The following is a 22196-nucleotide window of genomic DNA, read 5'->3' as shown; positions in this document are numbered from 1 at the left end:
GTTCATCATCCAACAAAAGTGTAGAGTATGCATTTATCTATTCCGTTATGTGATCAATGTTGAGAGTGTCCACTAGTGAAAGTGTAATCCCTAGGCCTTGTTCCTAAATATCTGCTATCGCCGCTTGTTTACCGTTTTACTGCGTTACTATCGCTGCAATACTACCACCATCAACTACACGCCAGACAAGCTATTTTCCGGCACCGTTGCTACCGCTCATACTTATTCATACCACCTCGTATTTCACTATCTCTTCGCCGAACTAGTGCACCTATTTGGTGTGTTGGGGACACAAGAGACTTCTTGCTTTGTGGTTGCAGTGGTTGCATGAGAGGGATATCTTTGACCTCTTCCTCCCTGAGTTCGATAAACCTTGGGTGATCCACTTAAGGGAAAACTTGCTGCTGTTCTACAAACCTCTGCTCTTGGAGGCCCAACACTGTCTACAGGAAAGGAGGGGGAACGTAGACATCAGTCCTGCTTGATCAAGATGAAGTTAAAGCGATCTACGACGATTTAGGGTTTTCACCGCATAATCGGATCATCCTACTCACGATTGGGCCTCGCGCTCGCGTACGGTGACAGTAAGCCGATCCTAGACAGGGCCTAAAAACCAACACGAGGTTGATCCCCGGAACATCCCGTCTAGGGCTAGCAAACTCCACCCTACACGCCGCTGGATCCTCCAACCCTTTGTAAGGCCTAACTATTGCGGATGTTAAACTAATCCTTGAAGAACAAGGAGCAACCGTAACGGATCGGATCTACTAAACTATGATCAAGCGGGGTGCCGCCCCTACACCTGAGATAGATGTAAGGGCGGCTAGATGCGTAAGGGTTGCACTACGACAGCATATGATACGAAGAACAATGCTAACCCTAACACATCTAAGATAACTACGTTGCTCGCCATCAAAAAGGCTTCAGTACGAGCAACGCATGAACAACGTAGATAGGCTTATGCTGCCTAGATCGCAAGATGCAATCTAGGCAGCATGGTGCTTACCAGGAAAAACCCTCGAGACGAAGGAGTTGGCGATGCGCCGAGATTTGTTTGTGTTGAACGTTGGTTGTTGTTTATTCCATAAACCCTAGATACATATTTATAGTCCAGGGGACTTTCTAATTCAGGCGTACACCAAACCGTGCACGGGTAAAACTCTAACTTCTAAACTAAGATGCCATCTACTATGTTACAGATACACGGGCAATTAGCCCAAACTTGGTATGCAAGACCGATTCATGTATTTCTTCTATGTATATTCTTCAAGCTCATCTCCAATCACGGCCCACCTCTGATCTGGTCAAATTCTGGTGATAACAACCATATAGTAGGTCAGATCACAGACCACTGCTTCTTAGCCTTAAGGAGACAGTCGCCCAAGATTCAACGAGATCATCGGTCCTTCGTTTTGAAGCAAAATGGTTGAGGGAAGCTCGGTTTAATGAGATTGTTGAGGCTGCATGGGATAACACAAGAAATTCAAGCCTGGATTTGGCGGGAAGGTTAAGTAAAATACACTCTGATTTACATCATTGGGATCGGTCAGTTTTACAATATAATAGAAGAAGGATCCGAGCAGCCCAAAGAGAGCTGGAACAAGTCTCAATTTCTGATCTAACATCTGATAATGTGAAGAAGTATGAAGAAATAGCAAGAGAGATAGAAAAGCTCCTTGAACAAGAAGAACTGCACTGGGCTCAAAGAAGCCGGATAAATTGGTTACAGCATGGTGATAAAAATACTTCGTATTTCCATAATTTTGCAAATGCTAGGAAACAAAAGAATAAAATAAAAAAGCTGAAAAATTCGGATGGAGCTTGGATACAGGGAACAGCTTATCTGAATCCGATGATATCAGACTATTTTTCAGGTCTGTTTGCTACGGAAGTTTATGATACTGATCCTGAAGTTTTAAATAAGGTTGTTCCTAGAGTTACAAGGGAGATGAATGATAGATTGAGAAGGCCTTTTGAAGCAGCTGAAGTAAAAAGGCTCTGTTTTCTATTGGAGACATGAAGGCGCTCGGCACAGATGGACTTCATGCAATTTTTTTCAAAAAGTGCTGGAACATTCTTGGCGAAGCTCTTACAAAGGAGGTATTGGATGCTATCAATAATAAAATAATTCCTGATGGTTGGAATGACACAATTATTGTCTTAATACCGAAGACTGAAGAACCAGAGCTGATCTCCCAATACAGACCTATAAGTCTATGTAATGTCATCTATAAGGTAATTTCCAAAATGATTGCTCTTCGGTTTAAACATGTTCTTGAGGATGTAATTTCGCCTGTTCAAAGTGCTTTTGTTCCTGGAAGAATTATTACTGATAATATTCTTGTTGCTTACGAGTGTCTTCATACAATCAAAAACAAGAAGAATGGGAAAGCTGGATATTGTGCAGTCAAGTTAGATATGCACAAAGCCTATGATCGGGTTGAGTGGAACTTTTTGGAGAGAATGCTTATCCAATTGGGATTTCATGAGGAGATAGTAGAGCTTATTATGGCCTGTGTTCGATCCGTCAAATACAAAGTTCGATATAATGATCAAGAGACAAGAGGAGTTCACACCAACTAGAGGTTTAAGGCAGGGGGACCCCTTATCTCCCTACCTGTTCCTTGTTTGCGCTGAGGGTTTATCAAGTTTGTTGGCTCACCAAGAGGAGGTTCGTGGCATAGAAGGAGTAAGGGTGTGCAGAAACGCACCATCGGTATCACATCTACTTTTTGCTGATGATTCCCTAATCCTTATGAGGGCAGATTTAATTAATGCAACTTCGGTGAGACATGTTCTTGATTTATACTGTGCAAATTCGGGTCAGCTTGTTAGTGAAGCAAAGTGTAGCATATACTTCAGTCCTAATGTGGAGGTTCAATTGAAGGCAGATATCTGTTCGGAATTAAATGTGATGACAGAAGCACTATCAGATAAGTACCTGGGCCTTCCTGCAATGATTGGAATTGATAAAAGTGATAGCTTTGTTTATCTGCTAGAGAGGATTATAGCTAGAATAAGTGGGTGGAAGGAGAAATTACTCTCAATGGGAGCAAAGGAGATTTTGATAAAGGTCTGTACTACAAGCAATCCCTCGTATTTGCTATGGCGAGTGTTTAAAATCCCCAAGAAATTAATAAAAGAATTGACTCGATGCTATTGTCTGGGTTTTGGTGGGGGGATACAGAAATACAGAAGAAGATGCATTGGTGTGCGTGGTGGAGAATGTGTGTTCCTAAGAAGGACGGTGGTATGGGGTTTAGAGATCTATACTCTTTTAATAGAGCTATGCTAGCAAAGCAATCTTGGAGGCTTTTGTCTAGCCCTGAATCTTTATGTGCCAGAGTGCTAAGGGCTAAATACTACCCCACTGGTGACCTCTTGAAAGCGGGACCGAAGAAGGGCTCTTCTTTCACGTGGCAAAGTATTTTGGAGGGGCTCAAAACCTTCAAACGAGGACACATTTGGAGGGTTGGGGATGGCACAAAAATTAATATCTGGACTGATCACTGGATTCCCACTAGTGCTTCTCGAATGGTGGTGATCGATAGAGGCGGTGCATACTGAGAACTGTTGATGAGTTAATTAATCCGATAACTGGTACTTGGGATGATGATCTAATTAAGTCTATCTTCAATCCGTTTGATGTACAACAAATCTTAAGAATCCCTTTGAGTCAAAATCTGGAGGATGACTTCATTGCTTGGAATAAGTCAAAAAATTATATGTTCTCTGTTCGATCCGCATATTACTCGGAATGGGAACATCAATTTGGAGCAAGAATGAGACGAGCTGATGGACAAGGTAGTGTATTGACCAATCCTGTGTGGAGTACTCTTTGGAGCTTAAATGTTCCTGCCAAGATTAAAAAATTTGGATGGAAAGCTCTCCATGGTTTGGTTCCGGGAAGAGGAATTTTAGCAAACAGACACATCAAAGTTTCTGCCCAGTGTCCTGTCTGTAATGCTGGATGTGAAGATATAAAGCACCTGTTATTTACCTGTAAACGCGCAAAGGAGGTCTGGAAGGAGTTGGGATTAGAAGATTATATAAAATCGGCGTGTGACATTGACCACTCGGGATCAGTTGTGTTGGAAGAAATTCTGAGAGGCCCTATGAAGAATAACCCAGTCATTGGTCTGTTAGGCCTAAAGGAAACAATCCTTGTCGCTGCTTGGTATATTTGGTGGCAGCGTAGGGAAGTAGTGAATGGGGAAACTGTGGCTCCGGTGAAGAAATCGGTGTTTTCAATCCAGGCAATCACGGCAAATTATAAGGCGTCATCGCATGTGACAGTGCCGAAGGAGAATGGATGGACGAAACCTCCACCAGGTACTTATAAGTTGAATGTTGATGCATGCTTCTTTCCCTCAGGTGATGGTGCGGTGGCGGCAGTGATTAGAGATTCAAGGGGCTCAGTGTTGGCGGGAGGAGCGTGGCCTTCAACTCATATGCTGGATGTAGGAACAGCAGAAGCTCTGGCGTTAAAGAGGGGGCTTGAATTACTAGAGAGAATTAATTGTTCACCTACAATTATTGAATCTGATAACATGGCTTTGATGGAGGCTTGCAACGGAGAGGGGGATATGTGGATTCCTAGCACAGCTATTCTGATGGACTGCTTCGAAATCATGCAAAGATTAGGAGCTGTTTCTTTTATTTACTGTCCTAGGGAGTCTAATAGGGTAGCTCACAATTTAGCTAGATTTAGTTTTGAGGCTGACAGAGTTATAGTTTGGGATGATGATCCTCCTGATCATGTGCTTTCAGATGTAATTGCTGATGTAACTCTGTTTTGAACTCGGGCAGCAAGTTTCAGACGCACTCTTTTCCTTACCAGGGTACCGAAGGGGACTGGAAGGTTTTTAATGAGGTGGCTTGCTAGCTTAATATATTGTGTTTTACCCTAAAAAAAAAAGCTTCCCGTATATAGTGTGTACAAATGTATTTTGACGCAACCACCTGCACAGATCAGGCATTTTAAGTCTCCATCATTCATAAAAGGTTTTCTCCTTGTGTTGTGTATCAGGATGCTTACTCTGAAAGAGCCGACCGTATATCTTGTATCTGTAAGGCGAAAACACCGGAAACGGTCCGAAGCATGCGACCGTATGCTATGGGCGCGTTTGGTAAGCTGCATCCTCTTGGCTCGTATTGGATCAGCAATTTTCGGTTTGTTTGGTTGCCTGGGCCAAGCCACGTTCTTGCACGAACCGCTTCTTAAACCAGCGTCGGGCCAGACCTGGAAGAACGCCCAGAATGGCAGTTATTTCTCCAGGGTCAGGCTAGTTCTCGCGCCTCCTTGGCTCCACCGATGCAACCGCTGCAGGTACTTTGGGTTAGGCTCACTCTCCCTTACACTACTCCACACACCCTCTCCTCAAAACACACCATCTCCTCAAATCAACACAAACATAGTCCGAATCGAAATAAGTTGTACATAAAAAAGATGCTTGTTGATGATAGGAATCAATTGCCTAGCCCGTCTCAACCTATACAAGTACAGGCTGCGGCTGCGAGTGAGTGTTCAAACCCTCACACACAGCCCTAGCTCCGCCGCCCAGCGCCAACTACTCCGGCGAGCAATTAGTCGCCCTTAGCTCAACCCTAGCCCTCCTCCACCACCATGAGCATCTTTGGATCCTGTAGCGGACAGGCGGCCAGTCGCGCGGGATGCGGCGGCTGGTCGCGCGGGATGTGGCGGCCTCCGTAGCCGAGCGGAGGAGGCGTGGCGGCGGAAGTTCGTCCGCTCCGTCGGAGCGACGCGGTGGTCGGCGAAGAAGTGGACGAATTGGGGAGAGGTTGCGCCTGGCAACCTCTCCTTGTACCAGCCCGGCGGCGCCTACTACGAAGAGCAGCCTTCGATGGAGCCAATGATGGCGGCCTTCTTGGAGGAGTTCGCGGCGGAGGAGGAAGTTCGCACCGCGTATGCGCGCGCTCGCGAGGAGGGAATCGCGCCGCCCATCCCCAGGTATGTCTTTGCGGGCCGTGAGCTCTTTCCGGGCTAGGGGAGTTCGAGCGGAGGAGGAGGAGGAGCGCCGGACGTCGCGGAGCACCTTAGACTCGGCGACGAGGAGGAGGCCACCGCCGTCACTAAGGCCATTGCCGAGTCTAAGACCAAGCTCGAGATGAAGGAGGAAGAGGAGCGGAAGGAGGAGGTGCGCGCCATCACTGAGGTCCAGGCGTTCAAGGCGAGGGAGGCGGAGCAGTCGCGCACCTTCGTCGGGGTGATCATCCTCGAGTAGGCGCGCCCGGCGACTACAGCGGCAGCGGCGGTAGATCTAGGTTAGTTTAGTTTCAGTTAAAACTCGCGATCCAATGTATAATTGCGCAATTTTGTGTACGATGACGATGAACTATGAAAAATGGAAGAATTTCTCCCGCCTCTTCAATTTTTAAAAATACGGCGAATACAATCCTGCTAATTGAGGAGTACAAATTGTAGCAAAAATGAGGATACAGGCCCCCTCACATGCCCAATACTGACCGCGAGAATAGGGGCTCTTAGTTAGTAATACTCCATCCGATTCATATTATTTGTCACTAGTATGGATATATCTAGAACTAAAATATGTCTAGTTACATCCATATTAGAGATAATTAATATGGATCGAGGGAGTATCATTTTCTCAAGATGATCATGCTATATCATTTACCATATATTTTTCTCGGATTAGGATAGGAGCGGATATTTATCGATTTCAGATTCGATTGCGGCCACATCTACTGGGGATTCGAATTGTAAACAGGGCAGACCTAGATCGGAAACAAAAATAATCGGGCATATGCTCTTATCGATAGATATTTTTAGTTCTTGCAAATCTTGTGAGAGATCTAAACTTTCTGTCTTGTATAGTTAAGAAAAATGAGACACAATATAGACTAACATAAGCATTAATAGAATTTAGAGCTAAATGACTCTCCAAATGAATTTGGTCACTCAATAACTACTAATCTTGTGAGATTATTCTAACTAAATTCACATAATCCATATCCAAATGATATCTGCTATCATATCATGTACATCATAGAGCGTCACATCGGACCCGATATCATTTTCTATCGGATTTTTTAAAATTGAATGTGGATACATTAAATAAATTCAAGGGCAATTTTAGCGTGGGAATTATTCTATCCATTGACACACCTAGATAGAGATTCCTGGCTACCTTTGCCTCGTCACGTGCATTGCGCACGCATGCATGTCAAATGTAGACAAAACGACCAGGAGAACGCCCTTATTTCCCGCCTCCAGGACTGATCTATTTATCAGCGTCCTTCCCCATCCTCCTCTCCTCGTCTCTGCCCCGCGCGAGACCACAAAAACATAAGACCATTTTGATCCCTCCCCCGCCGGTAGCCATGAGGCTAGCTATCCTCACCAGGATCATCACCATGGGTTTCTCATCCCGATCAAAGCTTGAACCGGTGGAAAAGGTGGCCATGGCGGAGGCGCCACCGCCGTCCAAGCCCAAAGGCCGACGTGGTGGCCGGAGGAACAAACAAGCCGGCGGCCGCGGCAGAGGTCGGAAGCAAGACGAGAGGAAACTTGGGACCGAGACTACAGTCGATGATCACCATGCACGGTTACCAGGGTCGCCGAGCTTCCGGTACTACTGCGACGACGGCGCCAACGTGAGCAAACGGAGAAAGGGCGACAGTAGATAACGTTGTATAGGGAGAGGGACACGCGAGTACGCTCTTACTCATGCATGGCCTATTTGCCTTGGACACCAATTCTTGCTCCGTTCTTCCACCTCTCTCTTAATATATACTATCACTCCTATTAAAAGGAAAATGATTGCTATCAGACGGGCTATAGGACGCTCCTCGCCCTACGGATTGACAGCGAGCCACGTTTGACGCGTCCCATCGCGTGGCTGGGAAACGACCTCTCTACCTTAGAGCATCTCCACGCATATGCCCTCTATATGGCCTCCAGCAGGGGTGGCGGAGGGGGAGCAGGGCAGCGGAGCGCAAACGCCTGCATCGGAGCCTCGCCGCCTCGCGCTCTAGGCGGCTCAAGGGACTCGGCGGAGGTACGCCCACCGCCGCAGAGCCGCGCCAGCATCAGCCTCGCGCCAACACCCTGCCGTTGCTCACGTCATCGAGCCCGCGCTTGGCTGTCGCGCCCGAGGTCGCCCCGTCACCTACATGCCAGAGAGGGTAAATAGCTCATGTGCGACGTCTTTCAGCGGAATTTCCTAAAACGCGAAGTCGTTCGTTGGAATAGCTACATCACGATGCTTCTCCCGGCCCAAATAGCTCTCACGCGACACGGGTCATAAATCGGTATCAACGGTCTCTTGTGACATGTTTTAGTGAAGAGTGGGGTTGGTTAGATTAAGACAACCATTTTGAGTGGGTCCCACTCATTTGCCCGCTAGCTAGTGAAACTTTCGCCTGTCGTGCTGCCCATCCCCGATAGCCGTCCTCCTTCATCTTCTCCGGCGGAGCCACCGTCAAGTTCGTGTGCTAGGCAGCGGCGGCCCGTCCATTCTCGGTGGCAACCCATCGGTGGTGAGTAATCTCACAACCCTAGCTCCATTCCCTGCGTCTGAATTTGGATATGACCCGATCGCTTCTAATTTCTGAGCCCATGGGCGGATTGGCTGAACCGGGGGCATCAAGATGGAGAGGCAAGAGAGCACTTCCGAAATTCCAATTGTGAAGGGGCACTCCAAAGCGGTTGTACTACCTCTCGTCCAAATTAGGATGCATATTAGTTTTAGTTAAAGTTAAACTTTGTAAGCTTTGATTAAATATATAAAAAATTGTAGCAACATCTATAACATTATCTCAATGTTATTAGAATCATCATGAAATATACTTACATATTATATATATTTGGTATAATAAAAATTAATATATTTATTTATATATATATATAGTTGGACCAACTTTATATTGTTTGACTTTTTGACCAAACCTAATATGCATCCTAAATTGGGATGGAGTATATTCAATCTAGAACATCGTGCATATGAGCTTGAAATCATCACATGTCATGGAAGTTTGAAATGACTCTTTTTTTCTAAGCCAGAGGATAACACACTTTTATTCTCCGGAAACATCAATCACAACCTTTCTTAATTGCTCCCTCCATTTGGAAATAAGTAACTCAGTTTTATCTACACACTTATAGATATATCTAGGCGCACCGTATCTATATACAAAGTTAAGTCAATTGTTTCCGAACGGGTGATAATTTTTTTAAATAGGCTCATACCACATCATGTTCAATTTGTTTCATGTAGACACTGCATGTAGACGATGTAGAATACAGAAGAGAAACCATTTTATCCGTGCTCGCTTGTTCAGTTTTGCGAGCGGGCAAGTGGATTCTACGCAACAGGAAAACAATGCTTGATCTCGACTCGGGGTCTCTCAACTGAAGGAAGCAGTGTATTATTTGTTGAGCTTGCGAGCACGTGGTTTGAGCGAGCCGACCAGCATCGATCCTCACCGGCATCACCTAGCTAGCTTCCTTGCTTCAAGCATGATTCAATCCAGCATCCGCCTTCTGGACTTTGTTACATGCACGCACGCTTGGACATGGTCAGCACGCATGCGTAATAATCGGCCGTTTGTTCCACGTTGAAAACCCTGCTGGGGCGGCTGTTCCTCTTTACCGGCCGTGCGCGCGGCGTATGAACTGAGATCGATGCACAGCAGGCATGATGCATGCGTAGGTCAGCGCGTGTCGTCGATCTCAATCAACAAGAATCTGGCGATGGTCGGACACCCTTACCACTCAAACATGTTATTCCTAATTTTAATTGCACGGATCTCGATATTTAACTTGTATTTTGGACCTAGGGTAAATTGAAAAATATATTTTATATTAAACTTTTATATACTTATGCTAAACTTATCTGCATCAAACTATAGTCGTAGCATATATTATTTGCATGACATGGTTAACCTATAAGAACATTTCGAAATATTAACGAAAGTGTTATTCGTTGTACATATTATGCATATCGCAGCAAAATTTGGTTGTGTTAAATTTAAATTGTACGAGATAACTTTTTACGGTTGCATAAATCATATAGTGCATACATATTTATTTGTGTGCATGTAGGTTTGTTCGTGTATATATTTTCAATATCCTAAACTATGATGAAAAATATCATTAAAGCATAAAGTTGACCAAATATCTTAGTAGTCATTCTAGTGTATTATTAGCTAAGCATATTTATAGAAATTTCTGGAATATAAATTGAACTGTTGGTGAATGGGAAATGCGTCATACAAGTAGGTTCGCGAATAAGTTCACAACAGTCCTCTATAGTTTTTACTAAAATATCATCTCTTATAACGGGAAACTCCAAATGTAGGCCCAGACACATGTAACCCTTTACTTCCAAAAGGTTGAAAATCATACATGCCCATTTCAAAAAAGAAAATCTGAAAACAAAACCTTAGATGTAGCCAATGATGTATAGTACAAGCTTGTAAAATCTCAATACGAGTTACTTTATATTCTATGCTACACAAAAAAGATAGAAGTTGGATCTTTTTTCTGACGATGGCAGAAGTTTGGATCTAAGTATAGTGAATAGTGCATATTTTAACGTTATATAACTTTTCAGATTTTATCACTTTTGTGTAGGCTAAAATAATAAATATTTCATATTGCGATTTTGCACGTTTGTAATATACAACATTTGCTACGTCTAGGAAAAAAACAGTTTTTTTAATTTTGCATATATGTTTTTTTGTATTTGAAAATAGAGGACTATTACTCGTGGATGCATATGCCACGGGAAAAACAATGATTGGTCGCGGGGTCAGCTGAACAAATGAAATGGAGAAAATTGCAGATCACACCACTTGTTGATGTATTTTTTGCAAAGAACCGCAATAGAGGTTTGTTGTTGCAAGGAACACCATATTTTGCTATAATTGTTTGTATAGAACACATAAAAGTAATTAAGCAGCTTGATAGCCAATTAGTTAGTTGGGTTTACTGTCAGGTGGTCCAGCATGGCAATTCCTCTCTATAGTACGTCGTTAGTTTGGACGGGCGCTCAAGTATAGCGCCATTAGGGGGAACTGCTATATGCCGACCGAGTCGGCACGGATGTGTGCCGCACACCCCTCCGACCCGGCGGCTATTAATTGGGCCGCAACCCATCAGTTCTTTTATTCTTTTTTATTCTTTATTTTTTTTGTTTACAGTTCTGTTTTTTAAAACTAATGTTTTTCTGTTTCTTTTAATGTTTTCAAAATTATTTAAAATTTTATGTATATAGATTTTAGAAATGTACGCTTTTAAATTTGTTTAAAATTTGAAAATCGTTCAAAATTATAAATTTATTTAAAATTTGAAAATCGTTCAAAATTTGTTCGAAAATATTTCAAAATCTGCTTGAAAATCGTTCAAAATTGTTCAAAAAAGGAAATAGAAAAGAATAGGAAAAAGAGAAAGAACAGAAAAAATGCCTAACGGGGTCGACCCACACAGCGTGTGGGGGTGTGCGACCGATGCATGCGCCAACATGGTCGGCATATAGGGATGGCGACGGGTGACCGGGTCTGAACAAAAGTTAAACTATGAACATTTTTTAATTTGAATAAATGTAAAATTTGGAACTTTGCAATTCTATTTTTTTAGAATTTACTTTTTTAGTGATAAGTTTTGAAAATTTGAATATTTTTGGTAATCTTAACATTTTTAAAATCTAAAGTTTTTCAAAAATTTAAACTTTTTATCAACATTTAAACCTTTTCCAATTCTGAACATTGATGCTGACGGCGGTGCGCCCGCACGCACGAGGAGCACGAGGGTATTCTGGCTGGGACTGATGGACTTCCTCGCGTTGCAGGTTGTGCGGATTTCTCGAAGGCCCCCCACCGGCTATCTCTAGGGTGGCCGCCTCCGCCTAGTAGGGTTGAGACAATGAAGAGCAGTTACCACGCTGGAATGCTGACAACGGGACTGGCTAACTGGCCATCAATTGTGTTAGTTACTGATTATGGGTTGTATGCAAATAATTGCAACAAAGTGTGGTGTTCCTTGCAAAAACAAACCACTGTTGTGGTTCTATGCAAAAAAGACATCAACAAGTGATGTGATATGCTATTTTCTCAATGAAATGAAATATTTGATGAGCTTGCCAGCACGTGGTGGACTGGACGAGCGAGCCGACCAGCATCCTCACCGGTCATCACTGTTGGCGTGCGTGGAATACGTGCATACCGCTAGGGGGTCAACACACATGTATTCATGCGGATTAATCGGCTACGTGGTTTCCGCGTTCGACCAATTTTAGCTTTCGTACAACTAATTAGAGTATCTGTCTCCATCAGTATCTATGCGTGCGAGGTTGATACAGAGATGAACACAAGTACGTGTTCGCTGGCTGGCGGATGCAGCGGAGCTTCTGAGAGGGAAGGCCGGCGAGGCGCCAAGACAGCACGCACCTGCCCCTATGCATCGCGAACCCTGCCGCGGCAGCCGTTCCACGCAGAAAATCCCTGCCGCGGTGCCACGCGAGGCGTATGAACTACAAGACGGGGTCAACGATCCCAGCGGAGCAACTTTCATTGAAGCACACATGGCATGGACAAATGACAGTAAGGTCCCTTGTCTTCTCTTGCCTAAAAAACCAACTATTTGAAGAAGAGACCCTACAAATTACACAAAGCACCCTGGAAAGAGAACTGGAAAAGCAATCAAGGGCCTTGGTGCCTCTGCCACCACACGCCGGCGAGCTCCAGGCGTCACCGCCGAGCTCAGAGAGCTGCATGCTCGAAAACCCTAATCCGGCGAGAAGATCCAGCCGCTGGCAACCTCCAGGAGACAGGGGACGAACCACTTGGCCTTATGTAGGCGTCGATCACCAGCAGATAGATCGGAGGGCATCCAAACCGAAGGTAGAAGATGGGTCACCTTGTTGACCCAAGATCACGGCAACAAGCTCGGTCGCCGCGTGTTGCGCTCGGGGAGGAAAAATGCTCCAGGACACCCTTCCGTCGATCTGTCAACCACAACGCCGACGAGGATCCCCTCCTCTTTTCCACCACCACGGTGGCCAGGAAGAAGAAGATCCAGTGCAGCTCCGCCCAGATCGAGAGATAGGCGGATGAGCTTTATTTGGGGGGGGGGGGGTTGTGGTAGCGTCGCCGCCGTTCGCCTCTGGCTCCCACCATCGGAGCGCTGCGCCCAGCACACCACCACAAGCTACCAGAGGCAGCTCAAGCTCCACCGTGGCCAAGCCTCCAAGGGCATAATGCCATACTCTACAAGGGTAAACCCTAAAACTCGACTAGATCTGTAGCTAGCCCTAATCCTATCTACCCCCGTACCTATCCTTGACCAACTTCGGCCGGCTAATCCGGCGGAGAGGGCCTCGGATCGGCCCGACCGACAGAGGTCGACTCTCAAAGAACTGTAGCTACGAGAGAGGTGGCAAGAGGGAGAATGAGCGACCTAGAGTCCGTATGAACTGATCGATGCACCAGTAACCAGTACTAGATAACAGCTAGAGTACGCACGCGCCGACGGGAATTCAACCTGGCTAGCTCTTCTTTTGTGGGCATCATTCATGCTTAGGTCCCATTCATTTTATTTAGAGCATCTCCAGCATATCCTAAAAAACCAAAACAACCACCATTTTACAGTTTTAAGAGGAAAAAAAATCCACTACCATACAATTTGCCAAACAAAGAAAATCTAGCTCATCCGAAATCCACCCGGCATAGCCGGTTTACGGGATGAATTTTCAAGCTCCCTCATACCACAAAACGGTTGGTCGGAGATAAGTCGCCGCCCTTTCTCCGCTCGACTCGTAGGAGTCATGCAAAATTCAGCCGAGCCGCTCTAAATTCCTCACAATTTCGGCCACCCAGCTAGCTAGCGCCGCCGCCTGGTTCTTGCCCTCCACCATGACTCGGCATCGTCTCCCCCAGGCTCTACCGCGCCTAGTGGCCCTCCATCAAGCAATTAAACGGTGGTGGTCATGTAGTGAGAAAACGAGGGGTTGTGAGCATGGCGCTATCTAGTAGACGGCCCGAGCCCACGACTGATCAATGACCCCTACTCTCTCTATCTCTATCCCTATCTCGCTTTCCCTCTTCCTTCTCGGGACACCCTACCGATCGCCCCAGCGCATGCTGGAGCAGCGCACGCATGGAGCGTCTCCCTCTTGGGTCGCTCCAGAAACGGCCAAGTAACATGTATCTCTCCTTTTTCTCAAATTTCAATATCTTTAAAACTAAACAAATTTTGAATGTAAAATCTTTCCCGTTGGCCGTCGACGGACTAGGAGCGCGGAATCGGAATCGGAATGTAGGAATTTGATCCGCGAATGGCGGCACGTGCGGTTCAGTGGCGGACACGCTTTGCCCCACATGTCGGAAGCCCTTTCTATCATCCATCCAAGTCCGAAGCACCCGCGTCGCCTCCCCTGTCTCCGTCTCCCCCTGCACTTTCCTTTCCCGAGCAGAGCAGGCGACCCAACGACCGGCCGGCCGAGCAGCCGGCGCGATATAGCCGCCAGAAGCAACCAACGACCAAGCCAACAACAAGAGGGAGCGCGCGCGCGGCACGAGGCGGGAAGGAGGCCGAGGCGCGCGCGGCACCGCTGACCACCCGGTTCTTGCGTCCCCTCCGGAGAATCCGAGGCGGGCCGGAGCCGGTCTCTGCGCCGCGTGGCCGGCCTGTTTGTCTGACCTATTGGCCGACGACGCTCCTTCCTGGTGCTCCTGGTCGGGCCGTGTTCTCTCCTGCTCGCCGCGGCGGCCGGCTCGGGAGAAGAGCGGGATGGGGTCGTCGGACAACACCGTGGGGCTGGCGCTGGCGGTCGCCTCCAGCGCCTTCGTCGGCGGCAGCTTCATCCTCAAGAAGCTCGGCCTCATGCGCGCCGGCAAGCTCGGCGTCAGCGCAGGTACCCCCCCCCCCCCTATCTACGCGTCTCTGCTCCCGCTCCGATTACTCCTCGTCCGGACCATTCCCCCGCTCTGTGCGTCGGCTCGTAGCTCCGCGATTGCGCAGTCCGATGGGCACCCGGGGCACGAACGCTTAGGATCTCGATTCCCCATTCGATTGCCGTATCGATGGCGTCCGGATCAGGCGATGGCGCCCCCGAGATTTCGAAATGCAGCTCTGCGGCGCTGTTGCCCTGCTGGCGCTCCAAAGTCAAACTTCGTGCGCTGCCAGGAGAGCGCCGCGGTTTGTCGGGGCTGTTGCTGTCCTCTGGGCGCCAGCGAAGATTCTGCTGATTGGGTCAACCCGGTTGCCTGGCAGCCCCGTGCTGGATTGGCGGCCAGCCAATCATCTCATCTCGTGCCACGCTTCTGTACCTATGGGTCGTCAGAAATTCAGAACCGTGCGGGTCTCCAGTCCATAGGATCAGGTCTGAATTTTGAGAAACGCGATGGGATTAGACTAGAGGGAGCAATGCTGAGAAATTACCAGACCTCGCAGCAATTGCATGTATGCCCGCCCATGCTTGGGAGCATCATCTATCTAAGGCAGGGTAATGGAGGACTACAATGGGAATTTTCTAGACCGACGAAATGCGATGATGGGGGAACTCAAATACCATCATCTATTTTACCCCACGTTTCACTGTATGTATGATAGTAGAAAATGTTTCGGATGGTCGATTGAACTGAAAAAGTTCCAACACAAGTTTCGTAATTTTCATATACCTGACTATATATTAAACCCCTCTACTTAAGTAGCATGGTTGGCACTATGAAAACAAAATATTGAATCTGCTTTTTGGATTTTTATACAGGGATGTTCGCCGCCCAATTTAGACCATTTTCCTGGGCAATTGTTCTCCACTTTCAGCTTACACGTCTCGCTTTTCTCTTTCTAAATTACAGGTGGGGGAGGATACACCTATCTTCTGGAGCCTCTCTGGTGGGCTGGGTTGATCACAAGTATGTCCATTCTGCCCAAAGTAAGCCGCTGTTATCGATTTAATTACGCAACTAAAATTTCTTTTGTTGACCTTTACAAGTGCTGCTCGGGGAGGTTGCGAACTGTGTTGCCTATGTCTTCGCACCAGCTGTGCTTGTGACTCCTCTTGGAGCGTTAAGCATAATCGTCAGGTGAATCTCGCAACCGAAACCATCTGTTCCAGCATTGTCTTTGATTCTCCCGTGCTTGACACTCAAATTTTCTAAACAATGGGCAGTTCGGTGTTAGCGCACTTTGTGCTGAAGGAGCACCTTAACAAGCTCGGCGTTCTTGGTTGTATATCGTGCATAGTAGGTTCAGTTGTCGTTGTTCTACATGCTCCAGAAGAGAACATGCCCAACTCTGTAGAAGAAATCTGGGACCTAGCTACTCAACCAGGTGATTCATCAGGCTGCAATCATGCACCTTATTATTTTTGTTTCAGTGCAGCTGCATGTCTGACAGGCCTTTCTAAATATTCGGACGTCAACCATGTGCAGCATTTCTAGCATATGCGCTAACAACATTTGTACTCGTGGCAACATTGGTGGTCTTCTTTGAACCTCGATACGGTCAGAAAAATATCCTGATATACCTTGGTATCTGCTCTACAATGGGATCACTAACAGTAAGTTTGCTTTGACTTTTAGACGCACAGCCTAATATCAGGGATTTTTCGTAACTTATGGATACTGCTTTGTAGGTCGTTAGCATTAAAGCTGTTGGTGTTGCCATAAAGCTTACACTGGATGGAACAAACCAGCTTTTTTATCCACACACATGGCTTTTTGTTCTGGTCACAGTTATATGTGGGGTTTCTCAGCTAAATTACCTCAACAAGGTAGCACATCTTTTCCTGCTACTAGTTCCTAGTTAGTAGTTACACATGTGAATATATTTTGAGCTCACTGAGCTGTAGTTTCACAAATTATCTTTTTCAAGGATTGGATATTTATTCATTATCCGAGTTAAATTAAATTTTATTTCCCTCCACAGATATTTAGAATATTTCTCAGTTTTCCTCCACAGATAGTTCGACACTATTTACTTGGTGCAGTTGATTTATGATAATTGTAGTATATTTCCCAGTTTTTAGGTTATGCTGATATTTTCTTACTTTTGCAGGCACTTGATACCTTTGATTTAGCGATTGTTTCTCCTGTTTATTATGTACTGTTTACCACCCTTACAATAGTGGCGAATGGAATTATGTTCAAGGTGGATACCAACTCTAGATTTTTATTTAATTAATCTGAATTTAATGGTGGACTTTGCAACTTATTCTACTTATTGCCGAATGTAGGATGGGGCTGACCAAAGCTTAAGTAGCATTGCTTCTGAATGTTGCGGCCTAATAACAATCCTTACTGGAACAATTTTGCTGCACGCAGCAAAGGAGAAAAAAGCTGCCAGTCATGCAGGTAATATTTTTGTGCCTTTTTACTTATTTCAAAATCAATACTGTTGTGCTGCATCACCATTATTTCCATTTTCCTTGAAAGAAATGGTTCCTTGGTAGGCGTCTATATATCCTAAGAAACCTTTTCTTCTACTTAAAACTAATTCGTGCTTAACCAGCTAATAGTTCTGTCATATTTTAGTTCTTTCCTGATCCAACTGCTTATTTTGAACTAAATTTGTTCATCCAAGGCAGTTAGAAGCGGTGTTCTTTCATATGTCATATTGATATCAGATTTTGGAAAGACATGAAAATTTATTCTTCTGTTACCAGCATCTCCGTGGCCTCTGGATAGAGGGATATCCTGGTACATCAGCTTAGGTAGCGAAAATCTACTGAGGAATGTCGAAGATGACTACTTTGCAGCTCCACAAAGTTCACCTACCCCAGTTTGATAACACATTCAGAATTAATTCTCAGTACTTTCACCACGGACATTTGTACAAAGGAAAGTACGTGAATCGCAGCGGAGTCTTAGCAGTGCCAACATTCTGGCAGTTTTGGTTGAGAAGGTGAAGATTTCATCAGCCATTCTTTCGGTGTACATAGGGACTTGTAGATGTCAGAAACATTTGATGTTAGGAATCAGATAGGCCATACTATCCAATTCCAATCCGTAACTTGTTTGTTGGTGAGTGGTGAGCAGGTGGCATTTGTGTGCCTGCAGGTTGTGCATTATGTAACTGCTTGTTCTTCTTCAAACTAGGTTCCAGTGAAACAACAATGTATGATTTCAGTGTCATTGTTAAGCTTAAATTTCGTTGAGCAGATCTGCATGCATTCAGTGGAGGCTGCACCCTACCATGAATACTTTACTTCCTTGACTTGATTGCCATTTGAGCTGAGGTCAATATTGTTAAAAAAAATGTACTTGTCAAGAGAGGAAACCCTATGTTTTATATTGATGAATTAACAGAGCAAAGTGCATATGTACCCAGATTTTACATGGACAAATAAAGGATATTCTTACTTAGTCGACAGTCTTTCGCTTGATTTTGTACCCTGTAAACATGTCTTAATTGCTGACTACAATCAACAATTGTATTGTTCATAGTAATGAAATTGAAGTACTTTTGCATCCGACTGCTCAGTGCTAAATTCTAGGTATCTGTACGACAAAAAAAATCAAAGGTAAGTAATTATTAATATATAAAAAAAGAAGGATAAATTGAATCGATCAATACTTCCTCCCAACTCAATGCCAACAAAAGAGAGATGGGTCGCTGTGTTCTCAAAAAGAAAAGAGAGATTGGCCGCTGTGTTATCTTTGGTATCTGTAGTTTCCTCATGAACAATAATCCTACACTTACGGGCTGAGCTTACAGAATTTTTATTACGGGCAAAGGTGGAGGTCGTGCGATTGGAAGTTTCCTGGGGCAGTTGCTCAGCCTAAATCTCCCATGCCAATATCTGATTCAGACGTCAGCCCGTAAGTTTTTGTACGTAAAGATCAGCCCGTAACTCTAGCATTACTGAGCAAAAAATGTTGTTTACTTCTAAATTTAAAATCGATTGATCACTAAATGAACTACAAATGACAGATTTTTGCAACGAAGAAACCCTTTTTCGAAAAATAAAATTTAGGGGAATGAACCAAATGAACTGGACCGTGCTCCTGGTAAACTGGGCCAGACCCCTTACCTAAAGCTGGTGCGAAGCAATAGAGGCCCGAGGTAACCTCAACACGGGCCATGTAACAAATCGTTAGCCCAGCCCATTCTACTCCTTAATCCACCCTCGTCACCGTCCGATCCGAATCCAACCGTCCAAACCCGTCCACCACAACCAAAACCCTAACGTCGCCACCTATAAATTCTCCGCCCGCCCCACGCCGCCAGCTTTCCCCCAACACCACCACCCAAACTCTCCCCCAACCCACCGGCGGCGGCGCAGCAGCAGGTAAGATGGTGAAGTTTCTCAAGCCCGGCAAGGCCGTGATCCTGCTGCAGGGCCGGTTCGCCGGCAAGAAGGCGGTGATCGTGCGCGTGTTCGAGGAGGGCACGCGGGACCGCCCCTACGGCCACTGCCTCGTCGCCGGCCTCGCCAAGTACCCCAAGAAGGTGATCCGCAAGGACTCGGCCAAGAAGACGGCCAAGAAGTCCCGCGTCAAGTGCTTCCTCAAGCTCGTCAACTTCACCCACCTCATGCCCACCCGCTACACCCTCGACGTCGACTTCAAGGACGTGTCCACGGCCGGGCCCGACGCCCTCGCCACCTCCGACAAGAAGGTCACCCTCGCCAAGGCCGCCAAGGCGCGCCTCGAGGAGAGGTTCAAGACCGGCAAGAACAGGTGGTTCTTCACCAAGCTCCGCTTCTAGACCCACAGCAGAGCAGTGTCTGCGAGTACTACCCCCCGCTTTACATTTAGCTTGCCTGTCCTTGGTATCTGTCGCCTGTGCTAAGATATTCCCTGTTTTGTTATTGAGCATGAACAAGACTCTGTGTTTAGTGTGGATCTTATGATGAAATATGATGTCTCATGTGTTGAATCATGTGAACAATAGATCTGATTGGAATTTTGGTCAGGATTACTGCTTGTGATATGCTGTCTATCTTATATCATAGTAATATTTCTTGCTGGTTGATTATATTTGATGCATTCCATCTCTCTGTTTTGTGTAGAGTCACTAATTAGAGTCACGATTTAGGTTCATGTACTTGCTTACTTGGGTAACCTCCGGCTACATTGATCAATTAGAATTGTTCAGTAACTAGAAATACTCAACCGATGCGCCTCATTGATTTGTATGACCTTGGCTTGTTCATACTGCCCAATTCTGTGGCATTAAAACTACTGGGTTACTGACGTTGGCTCCAACTACTATGACCTTAGTGTCTGTCATCGTATCTATTTCAGTTGCTGCTTGATATGATATTAACCTTCTTCATTTTGTAAATTTCACTGCAGTGAAACTGACACTGTTACTTAATGTGGTATTAGGATAATAATCTATGGTAGTTTAAGGTTAGTCTTATATTGTCTTTGTTTTGGTCTCTTGTGTGTCCTTGTAATTTATATGTAGCCTTGTTGGCTTACAATGATAATGCATTAGTTGTTTCTCTCAGTGGTATCATGGTATCAGAGCATTAACTGTAGAAGTTAAAGCTGTGATACCGCGTTTACCATTGATGGTTGCTACTAATGCATTTCATGGTAGACTAATACGTCTATATATGGAATGCATGGGTCACATGGGTCCAAGCTAGCACTCTATTTGACTAATCCAATAATTTGCTGTATGCAAGTTAGTGGAACAGTAGGCCAAAGTTTGTGAACCTTTAGGTGTTGGCTTGGTCATCTGTCTTGCTTTGCAGCATTTATTGTATTTAAGTAATGAAGCAAGCTGGATATAGCTCTAGTGCTTTCATCTTGTTTACTTAGTTAGCTTGGCATAGGAGTTTGTAGCATCATGTGTCACTGGGTTGTACAAGATTAGGATTGTATTGTCTTTGATTGGTCTCTTTTGTGCATGCATGTTTTATATTTAAGCTCATTTTCTCACAATGTAGATGTATGTGTTGTTTTTATCCACCTTTACATGGTATCCGAGCTTTAGTTCTTTGGGCTATAGCTCTGATACCATGTGATGTGGGAAAAAAGCGACAGATACATTCTACATTGCATGACAATATGCTTGAACATAGAGCATGCAGAAAACTAGAGTCCAGGCAAGCACTTTACATTACTTATTTTGATCAAACTGTTTAAAAATGATATTAGGTTAATGAATCGTAGCGTTGTCTTCTGGAGTGTTCTTACTAGGAATTAAGGCTAGGATTCTGACTATTCATGGTGTGTAGAGATGGCATCACATATGCTCTTCAGTGCTGTTTTCACTGATTTCTACAAGATGAGTAATGTGATGTCCTTGGTTGGTCTCTTTTGTACCTGTGTGTTTTATGTTTAAGCACATTGTGTTCCAGTGAAGATGTATGTGTTGTTTATATCAACGTTTATATGGCATCCGAGCTTTAGCTCTCAGGGTATTTGGGCTATGGCTCTGATACCATGTAAATGATGAAAAAAATGACATGTATATTTTACATTGTATGACAGTATGTTTGAATATAGAACACCCAAAACAATAGAGTCCAAGTAAGCACTTCACATGCTAATTTTTTTACGAACTGTTATCAACAGATGACTGGTTAGTTTAAAAGATTTTGACTTCTGTTACTCTTGGTTGACCTTATCAACAGATGACCTGTTAGTTCAAACGATTTTGACTGCTGCTAATCTTTTGGATGACCTTAGAATGAAGGTGCCAACCTTGACGCCATCCTTAGCCTGTTTGGCCTTATTGAATTACTTTCTTAGCAAACTTGATGTGTGTATGCTTAATTCTGGACTGTTTTGGGTCCTGAATAGATTTGTGTGATCTGTTTTGGCTCTCAGGTTCAGATAGTCACATTATCTGGACCATTATTGTCTATCGCGAGGTTCAATTTGTATGATCTATTTTGGCTCTCAGGTTCAGATAGTCACATTATCTGGACCATTATTGTCTATCGCGAGGTTCAATTTGTATGCAATACCTGTTCTTTTCCAATTGCGCTAAAAAACAGCTCTCATGTTATAAGAACATGTGGAGGATGGATCTGCCTGTGGAGTTTTTGTCTCGGACAATTGAAACTAAACTCATGGGATGTCAACTTTTGTAGTCTGGGTATGATTTTTCTTCCTGAGAAAGCACTATGGGGTTCGCAATGTGGTTATAACATCCAAGTCCAGTTTCCACAAAAAAAATCCCAGTCTAGGTTGTGTGTTTTCAGGTTTCATTTGTGTAACCAAAATGGCTTCATTTGCGTAACCAATCTTTC

The 22196-nt window shown here is 44.9% G+C and overlaps 2 protein-coding genes across 2 annotated transcripts; both read left to right on the top strand.

Moving 5' to 3' along the window:
• Positions 1-14744: 14744 nt before the first annotated feature.
• On the top strand, positions 14745-18143 carry LOC124692362 (probable magnesium transporter NIPA6). The gene is made up of 9 exons (XM_047225717.1): positions 14745-14894; positions 15841-15897; positions 15978-16068; positions 16155-16315; positions 16417-16544; positions 16620-16757; positions 17042-17134; positions 17220-17337; positions 17649-18143. The coding sequence occupies exons 1-9, from the start codon at positions 14771-14773 to the stop codon at positions 17768-17770; spliced, it is 1032 nt and encodes a 343-aa protein (XP_047081673.1). The 5' UTR covers positions 14745-14770; the 3' UTR covers positions 17771-18143.
• A 1090-nt stretch (positions 18144-19233) lies between these two features.
• On the top strand, positions 19234-19900 carry LOC124687255 (60S ribosomal protein L27-3-like). The gene has a single exon (XM_047221055.1). It carries the CDS (start codon positions 19280-19282, stop codon positions 19691-19693), a length of 414 nt encoding a protein of 137 aa, XP_047077011.1. The 5' UTR covers positions 19234-19279; the 3' UTR covers positions 19694-19900.
• Positions 19901-22196: the final 2296 nt, after the last annotated feature.

The sequence above is a fragment of the Lolium rigidum genome, chromosome 2 (assembly GCF_022539505.1).
Source record: "Lolium rigidum isolate FL_2022 chromosome 2, APGP_CSIRO_Lrig_0.1, whole genome shotgun sequence".
NCBI lineage: Eukaryota > Viridiplantae > Streptophyta > Magnoliopsida > Poales > Poaceae > Lolium > Lolium rigidum.
This window is presented reverse-complemented; position numbering and strand designations above follow the sequence as displayed.

Coding starts and splice junctions, on each gene's coding strand:
- LOC124692362 (XM_047225717.1), top strand. CDS start 14,771: ATGGGGTCGTCGGACAACACCGTGGGGCTGGCGCTGGCGGTCGCCTCC. Junction 14,895..15,840: donor CAAGCTCGGCGTCAGCGCAG/GTACCCCCCCCC, acceptor TCTAAATTACAG/GTGGGGGAGGATACACCTAT. Junction 17,135..17,219: donor CGAATGGAATTATGTTCAAG/GTGGATACCAAC, acceptor TGCCGAATGTAG/GATGGGGCTGACCAAAGCTT.
- LOC124687255 (XM_047221055.1), top strand. CDS start 19,280: ATGGTGAAGTTTCTCAAGCCCGGCAAGGCCGTGATCCTGCTGCAGGGC.